The sequence below is a fragment of the Chelonia mydas genome, chromosome 9 (assembly GCF_015237465.2).
Source record: "Chelonia mydas isolate rCheMyd1 chromosome 9, rCheMyd1.pri.v2, whole genome shotgun sequence".
NCBI classification, from domain to species: domain Eukaryota; kingdom Metazoa; phylum Chordata; order Testudines; family Cheloniidae; genus Chelonia; species Chelonia mydas.
This window is the reverse complement of record NC_057855.1, coordinates 24,163,255-24,182,170: the sequence shown is the minus strand read 5'-3', so window position 1 is coordinate 24,182,170 and position 18,916 is coordinate 24,163,255. Positions and strand designations below refer to the sequence as shown.

The 18,916-nt window shown below is 41.0% G+C and overlaps 1 protein-coding gene across 7 annotated transcripts in view; it reads left to right on the top strand.

Annotated features, from left to right (window-relative positions):
- KCNAB1 (potassium voltage-gated channel subfamily A regulatory beta subunit 1) overlaps positions 1-18,916 on the top strand; it is a 226,802-nt gene that overhangs the window by 205,742 nt on the left and 2,144 nt on the right. For all 7 annotated transcript variants that reach the window (XM_043521702.1, XM_043521703.1, XM_043521700.1 and 4 more), the window contains 5 exons: positions 5,384-5,469; positions 8,477-8,597; positions 9,486-9,580; positions 16,415-16,535; positions 18,456-18,544. In XM_043521702.1, coding sequence (XP_043377637.1) covers positions 5,384-5,469; positions 8,477-8,597; positions 9,486-9,580; positions 16,415-16,535; positions 18,456-18,544 — 512 coding nt within the window. The remainder of the gene's footprint in view (positions 1-5,383; positions 5,470-8,476; positions 8,598-9,485; positions 9,581-16,414; positions 16,536-18,455; positions 18,545-18,916) is intronic.

Genomic DNA, 18,916 nt, shown 5'->3' with positions numbered 1-18,916 from the left:
CTAGGTCCTTTACTGCAGAACTGCTGCTGAGGCATTCAGTCCCTAGTCTGTAGCAGTTCATTGGATTCTTCCGTCCTACGTGCAGGACTCTGCACTTGTCCTTGTTGAACCTCATCAGATTTCTTTTGGCCCAATCCTCCAATTTGTCTAGGTCCCTCTGTATCCTATCCCTACCCTCCAGCGTATCTACCACTCCTCCCAGTTTAGTGTCATCTGCAAACTTGCTGAGGGTGCAATCCACACCATCCTCCAGATCATTAATGAAGATATTGAACAAAACTGACCCCTGGGGCACTCCACTTGATACCGGCTGCCAACTAGATATGGAGCCATTGATCACTACCCGTTGAGCCCGACAATCTAGCCAGCTTTCTATCCACCTTATAGTCCATTCATCCAGCCCATACTTCTTTAACTTGCTGGCAAGAATACTGCGGGAGACCATGTCAAAAGCTTTGCTAAAGTCAAGGAACAACACGTCCACTGCTTTCCCTTCATCCACAGAGCCAGTTATCTCGTCATAGAAGGCAATTAGATTAGTCACGCATGGCTTGCCCTTGGTGAATCCATGCTGACTGTTCCTGATCACTTTCCTCTCCTCTAAGTGCTTCAGAATTGATTCCTTGAGGACTTGCTCCATGATTTTTCCAAGGACTGAGGTGAGGCTGACTGGCCTGTAGTTGCCAGGATCCTCCTTCTTCCCTTTTTTAAAGATGGGCACTACATTAGCCTTTTTCCAGTCATCTGGGACCTCCCCCAATCGCCATGAGTTTTTAATAAAGAATAAACAAAGCCATCATTAAAAAGTAGACACTCTTTGAATGACTATTTATCATATAACCCACTGTTTGAACATACTCAAAATTCTTTCATCATTCAGTGCCACGTTAGTTACCTGTTCATCATGCCCTTTATTGGACCAGAGTATGCTCACAAATTTAATTAGGCCTTTAAAGTGGGTGAAATACAGTGTGGCTATGTCCAAATGAAAAAAAATGACTGCAAGATCTACTGCATCCTTCCTTTCTTAGGGGGGAAAAAAAAGTCTAATCAAAATAAAATGTAACAAGCTACCAATGAAAAAATAAGCTGTACATAAAATATACAGAAACAGAAGCATGGCAAGAGGGATAATTTCTAGTTTGATGAGATTTCTTCTCTGAGTATAGATGGAGACTTTATGTTTATCTGTTTCTCACTACCTGCAGAAAAATTCTCATAAAAACTCCCAAGATTTTCAGAGTAATCTACCCTCTGCCAAGCTTTTTTGCTTGATCCCTTTACAAAGAGGATGAGAATGCTTGTGATATAAAAGGATATATGTCTTCAGGAACTGATACTCTAGACAGTTATATATGCTGCTACAAATGTAGTGTATAATTTAAGAAGAAGCCACAGACCAGGCTTTCTCAATCCATCTAAATGATCAATAGCTATGATTCCATAATAACTTGACTGCAATTTAATAGGTCAAAAATCCATCACATAGATTTAAACTCCAATCAGTTTCTTGCAGCTTTCTTCCTTGAAAAAGACAGCTCATGCTGGTTGCAAGACACCCTGTACTTTACTGATAATATGCTATTAAATATTAGGGACAGTTTCTTATGCCTCTCAGACCTCATCTGGCTTATTTTTGTCAGGTATCGTTTAAATGATATGCTATCAGAGTGGGTAAAAAATCAATCATGAGGATAAATATTTTTCCACATAATGGATTTATTTCTTTTTTAATACTGAGATGTTTTTGGCTGAATTGGGTTTCTGGAAAGAGGTTTAATGCAGCATTAAGTTTATAGATAAGCAAGGAAAGGGGTTTATTACTGGGTCCCGGGCTACAGAGGATTAAGCTCTAATAGGAAGATTAAAGTTGTCAGACATCCTGCAGGATACTGTGCAGTGTGAGTCTCTTGATTTTTGGTGTGTTTTAAAGCCCCAGTTCCTGGAGTCATGTGAATACATAAACATCTTAGTTCAAACTAAGGCATAAGTGAGAACAAAGTGATGCGTAGGCTGAGTGAGGGTCCTCTGTGCAGTGGTGAATTTCACCCTCAGTGAGCAGTCATGGTACCTATGGGCTGTGTGTCCAACTGCTCATTTTTGCACACACACAATTCTGAATATATGGGTCCAAGAACTAAATTTGCCTTTGTTTGTTGCTAAATTAACAATAGTGATTCTGAATGAATGACATGTTCCATCCAGAAAGGCCGTTGTGCCCAAGCTCAGCAATAGACATAGCATTATTAAAGGTGGCCAGGATAGTGATTTTCCCATCATGATTAATCATGAAAATAACCAACCTCTTGTGGGCCTGCACTGGGACAGAGCAAGAATTGAGACAGGACAAATTTGGTTTCCCATAAGCCCGAGTCAGCTAGCACGAGCATGGGTGTTTAATTGAATTGTAGCCATACCCCATGACACTGGGAAATCCAGTCATCAATACATGTGGTGTGCACTGATTCAGTGTCCGGGGGCTTGCACTGATTGGATTTCCAATGTTAGACACCAAATAAAGTAGCACTCCCAGAGTGTGAAATTCCCCGCCATGGAAAGGGTCAGCAGTATTACTAACTCCAAATCTTCAAAAATCTTGAGTCAGGCCCCAAAAAACAAGAGCATTTTCAAAAACAATAAAGTTGGGGTTCTTTTTCTTTGCTCTCCAGCCTTTAGGGTACATTCAGGTAACATTTTCTAGCTTTTCTATGCAACCACGAGGGCCAGAAACTTAACTTTTTTTCTTTTACTGAAAGCTGTGATTCCTACACCATTGCTTGACTCCAGGAGCTGATGCTTTAAAAAAGGCAAAACACTGAATGGTCAGTAGAAGACCAAAACACTACTTAAGTCCTACTTAAGAGATCCACAGGCCTTGTGCTGGCCTTCTGCACAGGGGTGAATTTCACCCTGATTGAATATATTGCCCCACCCCATGTGATGTAGTAGATGACACAGTCGAGGAGCTTCGAAGTGCAGCCTGCAAGCTTAAGAACAGCCATGCTATCAATATTTGTGGTATAGCTGCCAAGCTGATCAAGCACGGCAAGGTTTTGATCTTGGGGTGGCTGACCCATGTTATCAACAAAGTATGGATTCATGAGAAACTACCCAATACTGGCACTTTGGGATTATTCTCTCATTTTGGAAAGGGAAAGGTGATGCTCTCGTGTGCTCTAATCACTGTGGCATCACATTGCTTTCCATGCCAAGCAAACTGTTCATGCTGGTTCTTCTTGAGCATGTTAAGACTACCATAAGGAATGTATGCCATCTACATCAAGCTGGGTTTATGCCCAGCCAATCAACCATGTAGCAGATTTTTACCATTAGACAAATTGCTGAAAAAGTCCAAGAGTTTTGGTGCAGGAAGGATGAGGTATATATAGCCTTTATTGATTTAAAATCTGCATTTGACTTTGTTGATCGTCATTCACTCTGTCTCTGTCTGTAAGCTGTTGTTGTGCCTAGCAAGCTCCTCAACCTTCTCATAGAAATGCACCACCAAAATGAGAGCTGTGTCCACTGAGGTATTAGGATGTCCAGTTGGTTTGAGTACAACAGCGGTATCTGTCAAGGGTGCATGGCTGCCCCTGATCTGTGAAATAGCAGTGAAGACATGACAGTTCTGCTTTTAACTTGGGTTAGCAACTCGAGTTCAAGCCTATAGGGCATCCTGAAGTTGAACTCAAGCTGCTAACCTAAGTTAAAAGCCACGTTGCCGTGTCGTCACTGCTATTTTAACCCAAGTTAGCTAATGCTGTTAGCTACTCCGAGTTAAGAACACATCTCTGTTTGCGGTATTGACACCCTAAATTTAGGCATCCTAAATAAGTGGCCTGATTTTTTTTTTAAATGTGCTGAGCACTCCACAGCTCCCACTGGTGAGACCCAGAAATTTTGCTGCTTTCTCAACTAGTGAGGTGAAATCCATTCAGCAACTTGTGGAGACCCACTTCTGGATCACACCCCTGGTTGAGGCATTCTGATCTAATGGACTGAGGAAGGAACTCAGGAGTCAGGATATACAATTTCTGTTTGTGGGGCTATCACTGACTCTCTGCGTGACTGTGGACAAATTAGTTAAACCTTCTGCACCTCAGGTACTCCATCGGTAAATGGAGAGAAAAATGCCTACCTAGATTTGTAAAGGTCTTTGTCGTCCATAGACTTCAAAGTATTATATAAGTGCTAAATTACATTATTAATGGTAAAAAATATCACCTCTTCCATAGTCCCACATAGAACTGATAAGGACTGTAAAATTCGGGGGTGGGGGAAGGAGGCATAATCTAATACTTTGACTGACACACAGTGACGGTGTAAATGGACAAAGAAAAATCAACTGTACTGATGTAACCAACAATCTGATTCGCCAGTTCTATATTTCATCCCTGGCATCTGAACAATCTTAGTAAAAAGCAAGAAGACGGCGTGTATACTTGTGTTTTGTAAAATTAAATTAAAAAGAAATCTTCTGAACTGAAGTTTTTAGCAGAGGTTTTTAGTCATTTCATTTCCCAAACCTCTTCTACAACGCTGCCCTCTTGTGTTCTTAAATTTTAGAAAAATGTCATGAATAACCATGAGCACATGTAATACTTTGTTGAATAAGAAAATTTACATTCACTACCCACCATGGTAATTCTCCTAAAATTTGCATGTACCATGCAGCTTCATCCATAAACAGGAAAAAAGATGCAAACAAGGGTGTTTGAAGATGGAATATATTATTACATAGGCTACAAAGCTATTATTTTAGGGTTGGTTTTAGTTTCATGTTGATCATTGACCAAAACTGCTTAGCCCATTATGAACTATTAGTAGCCACATATTTACTGTAAAGGTGAGTGGGCCCAGGCAAGATCCTTCCATCTGGACATCATCCATCCTTGGGAGATTCACAACCTCAACCTGGATCCAGCTGCTAACTTGGCAGCTGCCACCTATTTCTATAGTAGCCTGACCCCAGGGCTTTATTTCTTATCTCATGCATATCTTCTATAACTGGAACTCCATGTCTTTAGTGGTTACACCCTATTTACATTATTTAAAGTGTATTCAAATCAAGTTCTAACACGCCAGTTCCAAACACCCAGAATTGTTGAGTTTGAAATCTGAAAACAAGCCTTGTAGTTTGGGCCTGACTCCCCTGTAAAGTTGGGTGCATGTATTAAAAAAGCAAACATTAATGATGGGTAATATTAACATCCTGTTTTAGGCTGGTATTTATTTAGTGATCACTATATAATGTACTTGCGCATGTAAACCATCGTGTGCTCTGTTATTTACAATTGTTTGTAAATATTGTAGTAATTTGGGTGGTAAATAGTTGAATTAATATGAAATTTCATAGAGCTCTCATCTTTTTCTTCTTGTACAGAAATTGTCCGAGCAATGACACATGTGATAAACCAGGGGATGGCAATGTACTGGGGAACCTCACGCTGGAGTGCTATGGAGATCATGGTAATGTAGCTTTTAAAAAAGTATCACCAGTTTCTGTTACGTACCTTAGATCACATTCAGGGCTGCAAAATTTGCCAAAATGCAAAGCAAAGGTTGAACAATAAGCACCTGTCGATGCTGGTTTTAAAGTTTTTGAGCTGGTTTTAAAATCTGTTCAGCTAAACCAATTTTAAAACCAGTTACAGTTGTTGTGTAGACCCACTTTTAGGTGTATTAAGGTGGCCTGACCTGTTTTTACTGAACTGATTTCACAACTCCTGTTGGAGTTCTCCAGATGGGCTCAGTGGTCCTGGATGCTTCAATAAACTTCCCCAACAACAGTATCTGGGAATGTGTCCCATCTGGGTGCCAGGGGATGATGTTGCACTGACTATGATTCCAATATTGGGGAGAGTTTTTCCATGGATAACTCAGTCAGCTGGCCACACAGCCATATTAAATAGATTTGTCAGCATTACTATCAATTTCAGAAATCTCAAGACTAGAAGCAGACACTTTTCTAGTAAAAGACACTGTAATTGTTATCCCTTATTGTGATGAAAAAAGGTAGACCTGTAGAATTTGAGTCCTGACTGTTTAAGTCCCATAGACATTGAAGCCAGTTTTTCAATTCTGAGGAGTTCTTGCTTCATCAACCAGGGCCAAAAGACGAATGAGCCTGGTATCAGTCAGGAGGTCAACGGGAGCTCAATAATGTATCAGTAAATTATAAAATCATTTGGCTCAAGTCTGAGCCTGAAGTTTACCGTGACTCTGAACTTGACTACATCAGGGATTTTTGCAGTGGTGTAGCTATCCCCAATGCACACCAGTGTATATGTACTGCATAGATGCAACTCGGCCCTCACACCAGGATAAGTCGCACTGGCACAAGCCCCACTTGACACCAGTGCTGTGCACCTACACTGGGTGTTTGTATGGGTATAGTACCAAATGTAAGTCCTGAATGTAGAGGAGCCCTTTGAAAAATAAACAATAAAAAGAATAGATTCCACAGTGGCTTGGTTCTTTCAGACATACTTTAGGCATCCACTGTCTGTGCATCGGTGGAAGCACAACCTTGTCTAGGATAAGAAAAAGGCTTTGGGTTCTTTTAAAACATAATAGCTGTGACAGTCTCCCGAGGGAGCCAAGAACAGTAAACTGCTGTGAGCCTTGCTGGAGCTTAAACTGAATGACAACTTACTGCCACACCAGTTTGTCTGCCTCACCAGCGAACAACTTGAGACTCTGCCAGTCTCAACCTTGTCTAAATCTTCACAGTGAACCCCTGTTCCCAAGTTCTCCAGAGCATCTCTCTGCAGTGTCCAGCTGCTATCACTGGACATTCAGTGAAATTACCAAGTCTGCTGCCTCCAAAGAAAGTGCACACACCAGCCTGTTAAGTTAGCTTTAAGTCTGCCCCTAAACAGCACTGAGATGATTTTATGGTAAAACCAAAAGTAAGTTTGTTAATAAAGAGCAGAGATTTAAGTGACAGTAATTAAGGATAATAGAAACCGTAAATGGTTTAAAATAAAGCAAATATAAAACACTTTCTAGAGTCTAAAACTTAACAGATTACAATCCTGGTCTTAGGCAATTTCTCACTTACTGTCAGTTCTCAGCACCTTCAACCCACATGGCTGGGGATCTACCTTTCAGAAAGTGCTGGCCTCTTTGTCCCTTAAGTGATGGCTTTTTGCTTCTCCTTATATTTCCCCAAAATCATTGTTTTGTTCCCAAAGTGAGGATGACCCCCTTGGGTTCAGACTCTGGTCATGCTGTTTGTTCTTTAGCAAGCGGGGGCCTTCATCCCGTTTGGTGTCATCACTTAGATGTAAATGTTTGTCCATTGTCTTTTGCTTGTAATCAAGCCATGTTGTTTCCTCATTCCCCTGTTAGATCAATCACTCTGTTTACCACAGATGAATATATTATCCATTGTCTTTGGCTTACGAAGCTTGACCCTGGCAGACTGTCCAATATACATTCCTTTGTCTAGGACAAATCTGTTAATGAACTTTACTTGGATTGCTTGGTCTAAACATATTTTAGTAGCATATATCCAGCACACCTACATAACTCTTGACATGCTAACTGTACGTACATCATACAAGAATATTAATCACCAGAAAGTCACCAGTTTTCATACGATACCGTATGAAATACTCTTTGGATAAATACGATGACAACAGTGTGTTATGCATAATGAGTTTGTCAAGCATGGTAACAGTTGTAGTCAGACAGAGAACCCTTTGCCAGTGGGCACTGAGAGGATCAGAGGGTCACATTGGATAACCCATGTTGATTAACTGCTGTTTAAAAACTTGTTAGCTCCTAATGCAGACAAGTTGTAACACCTTTATCAACATGTTGGTTGGTTGTAGTCAACCCAAGGCTGCTGAGTATTGCAGCAGTGGAAAATGTAATGGACTTCTGGGATGGAGATCCATCAGTTTGAGGAATTTTGATTTCACCTTGTAGAGAAAAAGGAACAACTGTGTGTTGTGTTTTCAGAGCTAAGTACCATGAAAGCAATGTGAGCATGTATGGTCAGCATGCAACCTATATTTCATTGCAGTGACATTAGATCTTATACACGCCTACAGGTTAGTTCAGGTGTGACGTGAGTAGAATCTACAATTGCTGGGTATTTTTAATAATTGATTCTTAGGGTTACTATTAACCAGTAAAGGTCTGATCCAAGAACCTCTGAAGTTAGTGAGTCTTTCCATTGACTATAATGGGAGTTGGATCAGGTCCAAAATGCCCTGAGAATTTGTTGTATTTGTTTGAATACACAGAAAACAAAACATTAAAAAGCTATTTGAAAAGAAACTTGGGAAACGTGCATATCGATATTGCATCTGACGAGAATGTGGGAATCTACTTTGCAGCAGATTCTTTATACCTAAAAAGGTCTGGGACATGCACTGATTTTGTGGATGCTTGGTTGATTGATATGTTATATTCCACAGGGATAGTCTCTGTTAATACTTCATTTTATTTTACTGATTTTGTACAGGAAGCCTATTCTGTAGCAAGACAGTTTAATATGATTCCACCAGTATGTGAACAGGCTGAATATCACCTTTTCCAGAGAGAGAAAGTGGAGGTTCAACTGCCAGAATTATACCACAAAATAGGTAAAGTTTTGAGATTTGCTCTATTCTCTCATTTCTTACTCTTGAGGAAATGATACGCTAATGGCAAGGATACAGAATCCTTTCCTGTGTGTCCCTGTTAAATAGAAGTGTGGCAGAAGACAAACATCTGCCTAGCAATCCAAAGAGAGAGACTGGCTCGGTGTAGCTCTAAAAGTAGATATCTGTTACTTTGAGATGCTAATTTCTAAAGCCCAAATGGTACCCCACATCTGTGCAGAAAGGGGGGCTACCCTGCACTCCTCTCATCTCTCCTGTGCTGAAGGGGATGTGTCTGCTTCCATAGCACAATCTGCCCCTTCAGTGGCTCCAGGCCACTCCATGGAGTCTGTGGTCAGGGATGGGGTGGAGACAAAGTGGGCTGGAAGAGGAGCAGATTCCACAGGAGCAGAGGGGAGGATAAAGTGCACCCTGGGCAGAATTCACCAGCAGGACTATCTTTTCTCCAGATCCACTCCCTGGGGAGCTGCCAGATGCAGTGCAGAAAAAGGGGTGAGACAGCATAACAAAGAGAGGTAGGGGGCATTGCCACCCATCAGTGAGACACAGGAGCCAAGACAAGGGGCAGGATTGGGATACCTCGATAAACTGGGAAGAGGAGGAGCCAGCATGCGGCAAGCAGCTGCCACAAATAGGACTGTGCCAGTTGCTCTAAGAGGGACCACAGAGCCTTTTTTAAAAATGTGAAATAACCTTGTCCAGGTCCTTTTAAGGAAGAGACTGTTGTTACCATTACACTACCTGAACATCACTAACAACTGTCATAGGAATAAGCGGTACACTTGGTCTTTCTGTTTGCAGTCAGTCACATTTATGATGTACCAATATGTCACCAATTCACTGTAATTTCCTTATCCGATTGCTTGGTAGGAGTTGGAGCAATGACATGGTCTCCACTTGCCTGCGGGATCATCTCCGGGAAATATGGAAATGGGGTTCCTGAAAGCTCCAGGGCTTCACTGAAGGTATTTCTCCAGAATTCAAGAGAAGGGGATGCATTGCCTTTGTGAGGGCTTGAAATGGAATATAAACTGATTCATTGTAATAAAGCTGCCCCTATGCCCAGCTCTGTTGATAGGTCAGCTCAGTTTCTCTGGCAACTATAGTCCAGTAGGAGTAAAAATCTGTGTTATAAGAAATTCTCAGTTTCACTGCCACAGTTTAGTCCATCGTTGTGATCCTGTTGATTAGCTTTATGTGGGTATTCTGGGCCAGATCCTTGCTGGTGTGAATTGACCTAGATGTACTGAAGTCAGAGCTCTACCAGTTTACACCAACTAAGGATTGATTTGGCCTTCTTTATTTTTCTTCATTCTGATAACAGGGTTTTCCAGCCTCTGAGGGCAGAGCCTAATAAAACCATCTTGGACATAAAGATATAAAATTTAGGGGAGCCCAATTCTGGCAGTGCCTGTGCCTTACCCTATCACTCTCCTGTTTGAAGGAATTTGATTATGTAGGCTAGGCCTACATGATCATAACAGATATTCCATGTCCAGGACTCCAAAGGAAGTAGAATAATGGTCTGCAGCTGTCTAATCAAAGCAGGAATTGTAATGGTTTGTGCTCTCAAATGTATGTTTATTTGAGACAGAGAACATTATTTCAGAGGTTTTTATCACTAATGTTACCCAGCAGCAGGAGAGCACCAGGCCATAATTACAGGTTGGAGGACAGCAGGATTTTGTCCTCAGCATGACCCACATAATTCCTCTGCACAAAGCCCTTTTACTCAGGCTTTGCCTGAAGACTCAGAATACACCCCTAGAAATTAGAAATGTAAAAGACCCACCAGGTTGCATAGTCCATCCCCTCTGCTAGAGGAGGAATGCAGCCTGTCAGCGTGTCTGGAGTGGCTCATGACCCTGAGTGCCTACCTCAGGGCAGATTGTCAGAAAACAGGCAGATACCCCAAACTGGTGGTGTGTTCCACAATTAGATTTCACCAAGCCAGTGACGAATGTGAACTCCTGGATCACTATACCAGTCTTACTATGGAGTCACAGACAGTCCCCTTAGCCTCTCCAGTTTATCTTGCCACCCAGACAAACTGGACTTTGTGATAAAATGGTTACTTTCACCAAAAATCACATCACATTTAGGTTGGTTCCAGTCCCAAGATACCAGTCACTTACACCAAACTTGCCACTGCTAGCCAATTCTATAGTAAACTAACTAAAAGTTTATTAGCTAAGAAAAGGAAATGAGAGTTATTGAGAGGTTAAAACAGGTACAATATATGCACAGGTGAGTCACAGTTTGTAATTCCAAATGGTGGCAGTGATGTAATAAACTGCCAGTTTCCCAAAAATCTTTTCAGGGTACCCAGATTGTCTCTGGGGATCTCTGCTTTACATCTGGTACACTTCCCTGTAAGAGTCCAAACAGTCCAGAGATGAGGATCTTTCCTTGAATCCATACTTACAGCTTTTTCTCACAGAAAACAAGCTGACAGCGTCACTACCCAGGTGGGCTTTTCCTTTGATGACAGAGACTGAGGAATGCATTTTGAATCTTTGACCTCCAATCATCACACACAATGACCACTTGCTTTGAAATTAGCACTTTTCTCTTAAAGTTCTTCATTTGCATTCCATAAGGCTTCTTTCTCGTTTCATGGGTTATTTAGTTACAGGGGTATAAACAATATAAATGTTTGCTACTACATTATAACAGGATACAGATAAGTGAGAACAATGCAAGTAACATCCCACTAGTTTTCATGAAGTTTAAACACCAAATACAGTTACACATTTAACAATCACTTTGATCTATACTTATATGCAAGTGAATTGGCCTGGGGCTCTGGCATGATCTGGCACCTGGTCCACAGGCCACAGAGTATTTTGTATTGTCCTATCCAGTCCAGCAGGTTCTAAGATTTCATTGTAACCAAAAGCACTTTGCAGCTGTCTCTTTCAGAACATTTTAAAAACCAAAATGGCTTGGTCTGTCTACACTGCACCGCAGTGCTCGCTACGGGCATGTGAATAGCAGTATCTAGTTTGCGTTAACATAGCCTGTTTAAATAAGGACTACGTTAACATGCACTGAGTTCCTTTTAGTTTGCGCCAGCAGCGTCCAAACAAGGCAGTTACAGTGCAACACTTGGGTGCCCTTTGCAGTTCACACCCCTGTTGTCCACATTGCAGCCCACTGTAGACACAGCCTCAGATTCTCTCCTGCCAAGAGATCTTCTTGGTGCAGGAGTGAGAAGGGGCATCAGGAAATCAGTTATGACTCCTTGATTCTTAGGTAGATCTGTGCTGGCCTGGGCAAAGGTTAGGACAGCCAAGAAGCTGTCTGAACCTAAGGCAGTTAACTATAGTCCCTAAGGGAGTGTATGCCAGTTGGGGATAGCTGGAGTGCAGTGTGAGTCAGTCACAGCCCTCCCCATCCCCAGAATAACCACTATACCAGGGGGCTAAGGAGAGGCAGGCGTTGGAGCTGGGACGAATCAAGATAAAAACGATGCAATGCAAGGGAGTCTAATCTTGCATTAATGAGAGCACTGTTACTTGGCCACTGAGGGCTAGATTCACAAAGGGACTTAGGTGCCTGTTACATTAGGTGCCTAAGACCCAGATTTAGGTGCTACTGGTGTTCACAAAATCCCCACTCGGCTACCGCCTCACCCTATAGGCACCTAAACTCACTTGGTAGTAGTAAAAGTTCCCCAGGCACCTACATTTCTGCCTCTGAGCATGTGCATGGCTGCCTCACTCTAGGCAACCAGACACCTATCTCCCACTTAAGCCCCAGTGTGGTTCACAAACCAGGGAAGATAGGTGCTTGGCTGCTGAAATCACAGGTAGGGCTTGATCTGGTAGGCATGCTCGGAGGCTGCCTAACTCCAGAAATAGAACAGTGGGAAGAGCAAAACTGAGAATTACTCTATAGCCTGTGGGTAAGGCACTCAGCTGGGAGGTGGGAGACCCTGGATTCAGTCCCCCTACTGCAATGACTATTGATACACACTGATACAGCTTTAACAAGAGAGATTGAGGGAGCCCCATATCAGAATATCCCATAGTTCAGTGGTTGTTAGGGTGTTTGCCTGAGATGTGGCAGATCCCTGTTCAAATCTCTTTGCCTCATCAGGCAGAGGGGGGACTTGAGCTGGGGGGTCTCCCACATCCCACATGAGTACCCTAACCACTGCGCTAAAAGTTATGAAGGAGCTCCCCCACCTTCTCCTCTTGCAAGAAACACCTTAGGTGCCTAACTCCAGGCGAGGGTTCACAGCTGAGAATCCCAAGCAGAGCTAGGCACCTATCTCAGCAAAAAGGGCGGGGCTTACCACAGAACCTGATGGTCAGCATCTCCCACTGACTAGCTTAAATGGCTCCCTAACCAGGGTGCTGGCTTTTGTGGATTGCATTCTAAAGTGCCTCTCTCCCCATTCGTTGTATAAGGCGCCTAGGCACCTTACTCAGGCTTTGCGAAGCAGTGGTGTTCCTGTGATTTTTTAGGTGCCTAAAAGTTAAGTGCTACATTGCTTAGTGACAAACTTCCTAAATCCCTATGTGAATCTAGGTGGGAGTATAGGGACTTTATTACGTAATATGAAACATCAGGGAATTTGCAAGGTACGTCAGGAGGCTTTTATAACAAAGGAATCATGTTTTAAATATGAATGTGTTCCCCTACCACAGAATTGTATTTAAACAGTAGTTTTGGAAGGAAATTCTAAATACATAGCAAGCGGGCATTTTGTCCATCGTAAACTACTGTTATGCTGACAGAATATCTCGAAAAGCGCCTTGCACTGGTAATAAAAATGGTTCATAGCTCTGATATATTATGCATGAGTTAAGTAGCGTGCAGCTTTTGCCTTCATTAGCTTTCTTGCAGAACATCCTAATTTTATATCTCCTTGCCCCCTTTTAAATCCTCATCTCTCCATACTCCCTATTAATTAAATTCAAGGTGCAAGGCTAGATAAGATTACATTTAGAAGCCCATTGTTAAAAGAGGAGCAAAATTCTTTAAAGAACTAAGCAGTAGTTTTTTGAATCTAAAATGCTGGAGCATCACATCATACTAGACTCAGATACAATTCAGTCGTTGGTTGGTGATATGTAATTATCAAAGTGAGTTATTTAATCTATTTCAATACGGTGTTAGCTCCATTATTAGAGTTTAATCCCATAGATTGTTCATAATGCAACACCTAACTTTACTACACTATACTCTTGTACTCTTTAACATTACACAGCACGCTCTGCCCTGCCCACGCTGTAAAGTCGGGAGGAAGGAATAACTTTGTGGGTGATGCTCCAACCTGGGTTCATGGATTCCAGCGGGAGCATTCTCTGGCCAGAGTGATGGTCTCTGTAACAAGGAAATTGAGAGGATTGGGGAAGAAAAGCAAGGTAATGGGAGGTTAGAAAGGAGTTTAGTAAGAGTTCGCTCTTTGAATGTTGGTATTAGCTCACTTACCCACCCTGGACAATGAGCAATCACAACAAAGCTGAAACATCAAATGCATTACGCTTGTCTTTAATTCTTTGTCATGCTGCTGTCCTGCCATTAGCACTAACAATTCAAATCTCAAATTATACACAGACATTGCACAGACTTGTTTTATCTATTAAGATGCAGATAGGTAACTTTCTGCACGCTGGACCTGCTCTAGGGTTAAGTGCGTAAGAAAACAGCAGAGTAAGGTTTTTCGTCCTGATCTGTACCATGAAGATTAATGGTACTCTGTTACATTACAAATGGAATCAATCTGACATGCCAGAATCTACGTGCATCCAGAACTTTTCATTTTTATGTCTTGTTTCACTGTAAAAATTGACATATAGCCCCCCAAAAAGGCAATGCTTTCTCTGGTTATGAAGCCTTCTTAGTACTTGCTGTTATCTCTGATGTACTGTCCTTATTATGGCTGACAGTTTGAAAAATGGCACCGCATTAAGACATCAGCATTTAAACAACATTTTAAAAGACTCAAGATATTTAACTAAAGAATGTCTTTAGGATCATCTCATGGGTAAAAATCAGCCTTCTGCAATAAATGTAAAAGGATGAAGGATGGCTCCCCACATTAGCTCTTCTCAACTGTTTGAGGCTGAGAAATAATACAGCAGCACTAAGATGAGTATCTGAAAGCATTTCACACATACACTCTTTTATAGATGCTCATGTAGGAGCCAGTGGAGTCAGCAGACCTGGGTTGCGTTCCTGGCTCTGCCACTGAATTGCTGTGTGATCCTGTGCCTTAGTTTCTCCATCATAAAATGAGGATAATGCTTAGTCCACCACTACAAAGCACCAAGAGATCTAGGGATAGGAAGCACTATAAGAGCTCCAAGGATCTCAAAGTGCTCTATAAATATTAATTCATTAAAGCCTGCAACAACCTTGCAAAATTACCCGTTTTATTATTACCAAGTAATTACATACAAAGTGCTTGGTGCTGCACGAGACACAAAAGAAGTCACTATCTTTGCCCCTGAGACCTTGGAATCTTAGTAGACAGACAACAGACTTTAGGTTTCAGAGGTAAAAAAGTGAATCACAAAAACCTGACTTGCTCAAAGCCACACAATTTACGGAGGAACTAGCAATAGGATCCAGCTCTCCTGTCACCCAGTCTTGTGTTTCAACCAGAAGATCATTCTCATTCATTTCTTATAGGCTTTATTAAATTATACTCCTTTTGAATTAGATTGTTTGCCTATTCAATAGATTTCAGCCAATCTACTTAAAGAATAGAATTCAGCTCTCTATTACACATATGATATGCACAGAGAACAAGGTTAGAATTATCAAAATATTGTATTTGATTGCAAAGAATCTATTTCCTCAATGAAATTCACAAATCAAAGTATAAAGATATGTTGTAAACTGGCAGTGTTCAGATGTGGATCCAAATTAGGTTTACATTAGAGTTCAAGGTTGAGGGTGAAGGTTCAGGTTTGGATTAGAGGGAATTGAAATCTCAAATTGTTCTGATTAATTTTTATAAACATTGAATGGTGATAGTTCATAAAATCAGCTGTTCTTCCAAGATCCTAACACCTTGAGCCAAAATCTAATGAGAAGGGCTGAGATTTTGCTTGCATCCTCCCCAAATAGGAAAATAGAACCATTATGGGTTTGGATCCAACCAGGAACCAAAAGTGAATGGGGTGGTTTCACATTCCAGGGTCCATATTTGAGGTTTTAGTTTTAGCCCATCTGTCGTGTAAACGAAACAAAATATCAGTGTGGGATCTACAAGACAACTCATTTTCATGCAGCAGAAGTTTTGTATTATTCAAGCTCAGTTACTACCTCCTGAGTGGGCTAAGATTTAAAAAAATAAAATAAAAAAAGCTGCCAGTAACAACTCTGAATTTTTAATTGAATTTGTAATCACTGTTTGCAGTGTGGTTGTAGAGACATGACTTAGGCTTTGTCTACGCTACCTATCTTTTAGAGACACAGGTGTACTGCTAAAAGGCACCCAGGGTAGCTGCTGTTTGAGGGCAGGAGAGAGCTCTCCCACCAAAAAAAAACTTCCACCCCCAAGGAGCAGCAGCAGCTTTATCGGCAGGAGAGCACTCCTGCTGACAAAGCACTGTTCACACTAGCGCTTTTCATCGGTAAAACTTTTGTCATTCGGGGGTGTGTGTTTTTTTTAACACCCCTGAATGACAAAAGTTTTGCCAACGAAGTTTCAGTGTAGACAAACACTAAGAGCTCTGCGGCGCTGAAAAGCTTGTCTCTTTCACCAACAGAAGTTGGTCCACCCACCTCGTCTTGGTAATCACTATTAGTTTTAACCTTCCAATATACTTGATTCCTAGTGCTACCAGTGGCTAAAGGAAAAAATTGTAAGTGAAGAAGGAAGAAAACAGCAAATAAAGCTGAAAGACCTTTCCCCAATTGCAGATCGTCTTGGATGCACGCTACCTCAGCTAGCAGTTGGTAAGAAATACTAAAAGTATAATTTATTGCTGCTTTCTCCCCTCTTGCTTGATACTTGACTTGGTTCACATCATAGTATTAAAGAAAAAAAAACCACTCAAACTAGTACAGTAATTCACATATACCAAATTTTGTGCTTTGCTGACCTTTGGCAGATCATTGCAAACTGTCTTGCACAAAGCCATGGGTACTCCATTAGTATTCACTCATTCCATTTAAGTCTCTGAGTGAGGGATAACTTAAAAGCCTTAATAGCCAGAGAACCAGCAGTATCCTTGGGACCTGCTACATTTCAAATGGCACATTCAAAGTGACAGTGAGTAAAGATAGCTTTCTGTTTCAGAAAGCTGTGATTTAAATCAAGCGATCACTCAGAAAGACAGATTAAGTCAAGTGATCATTTAGATAATAGGTTTCAGAGTAGCAGCCGTGTTAGTCTGTATCTGCAAAAAGAAAAGGAGGACTTGTGGCACCTTAGAGACTAACAAATTTATTTGAGCATAAGCTTTCATGAACTACAGCTCACTTCATCGGAGACCAGGATGCCTGGGATGGATGATGATTGATGTAAGATGCAGTGCTACTTTATAAGGAGGCATGTACTGACCGAACATGAGTAGTAGATGAAAGGGAAGAAATGCTTTAGAATAATGTAAAATGCCAGTTTAAACTACTACTCTGTATTCTTGACTCATCATCCTCTGACAAAGACAATATCCATTTTCTTATAAAACAGCAATGAAGTGAGCTAGCAATTACTATGAATTAATCACAAGTGCCTTGGTTTCTTGCAGCGTCCCAGGCATGTGGTACCTTTGTAATAGCCAGAGACCTGATTGACTCGTGTTTTAAAATACAGCTATCAAACACCTTTTTTCAAAAGGAGAGGTCATTAATAATTTTTTATTATTGCTGTCTTCTCCATGTTTGCCTTGAGTCATTACTGAAATGTTGCACACAGACGGCTGTCAGAGAAATGATCCTGCAGTTTAAATAGCTTAAGTGACCACTCCTGTCCCCTAGCACCAAACAAAAAACCTGCTCCTGCATCAGTTTATTAGCAGCTTAAGTGGTCAGATGATTCTGATGGAAGATCTATTTCATACTTTAATATCTAGTCCCTGTGCATAAGACTAAAAGACAAAGTCTTACCTATAATCACAGGGAGTAAATGAATGCTGACTAAATCAAGATGCTGGGCAATTACACCTTCAGCAGTTTACCAGTATAATATATAAATCAGTGGTACATGCTCATTGGGAACACTTTTTTTCTGATCATCCCATCTCAAAAAGGATATATGCCGAAATAGATAGGGGTCGGATGAATACAAACAGAGGCATGGAAAGACTTCCATATGTTAAATAGTTTAGGAATGTTTAGTTGAGAGGGGAAATAAATCAGGAAGAAGATAAAGCTATACCATATAATGAATAATATAGAGAAGGTAAATTGAGCAGTCCTATTTACCCTTTCCCATGTGAGAACAAGGAGACATTCAATGAAACAAAGGCAGCAAATTCAAAACTGAAAAAGGGAAATATTTACACAATGCCTAGTTAGCCTGAGGAACTCATTACCACAATGTATCAAGTGCTTATTCACATTTTTTAAGGAATTTGACTTTTACATGGATAATTAGAACATTCAGTTATATTAGATGGGATCCTTCTTTAAAAAAAAAAAAAGTGATATAAACTCTCATGCTTCAGGACACAAATCAACCACTATCTGACAGGGATGAGGAAGAAACTAGCTCTATGGACAGGTTATTCTATAGTTATCTACTAAGGGGTTTCTTGCACCCTCTTCTGAAACATGTTATTGACCACTGTCAGATAAATAGATTCTGGACTAGACTGATCTAGATGCAGTATGACAATTCCTGTGTTCCTAACAGTCATGTGAATTTATTCCCAGCATGGTGCCTGCGAAATGAAGGTGTGAGTTCTGTTCTTCTAGGATCTTCCAATCCACAGCAACTGATAGAAAATCTTGGAGCCATTCAGGCAAGTAGTGTATGAATAAATCCTAATAATATCAAGAGCATTTACTTACTTCTCTTCAAAGTTGTTTCAAAGTAGCATTGTACATACCCTGAGTCTAGGATGTTCAGTATCCTGAATTTAAAGGTTTAATACATTTTCAGTTCCAGTTCCTCTGCAGTCTACTGATACTTTAATTAAAGAAACAAATATAGTCTACTTCACTGGAGCCCACAAATATTATTTTCCAATCTCCAGTAGTCTTCTACAGGAGAATTTAATAACCGAGGTCTGCGCTGATATTAAATATCCCATAGCATTTTTCATGAGGGGCTTCCTCAGATATCTTGACCACAAACTTCCCTCCCATCACTGTTCAATTATGTTTAACATGTG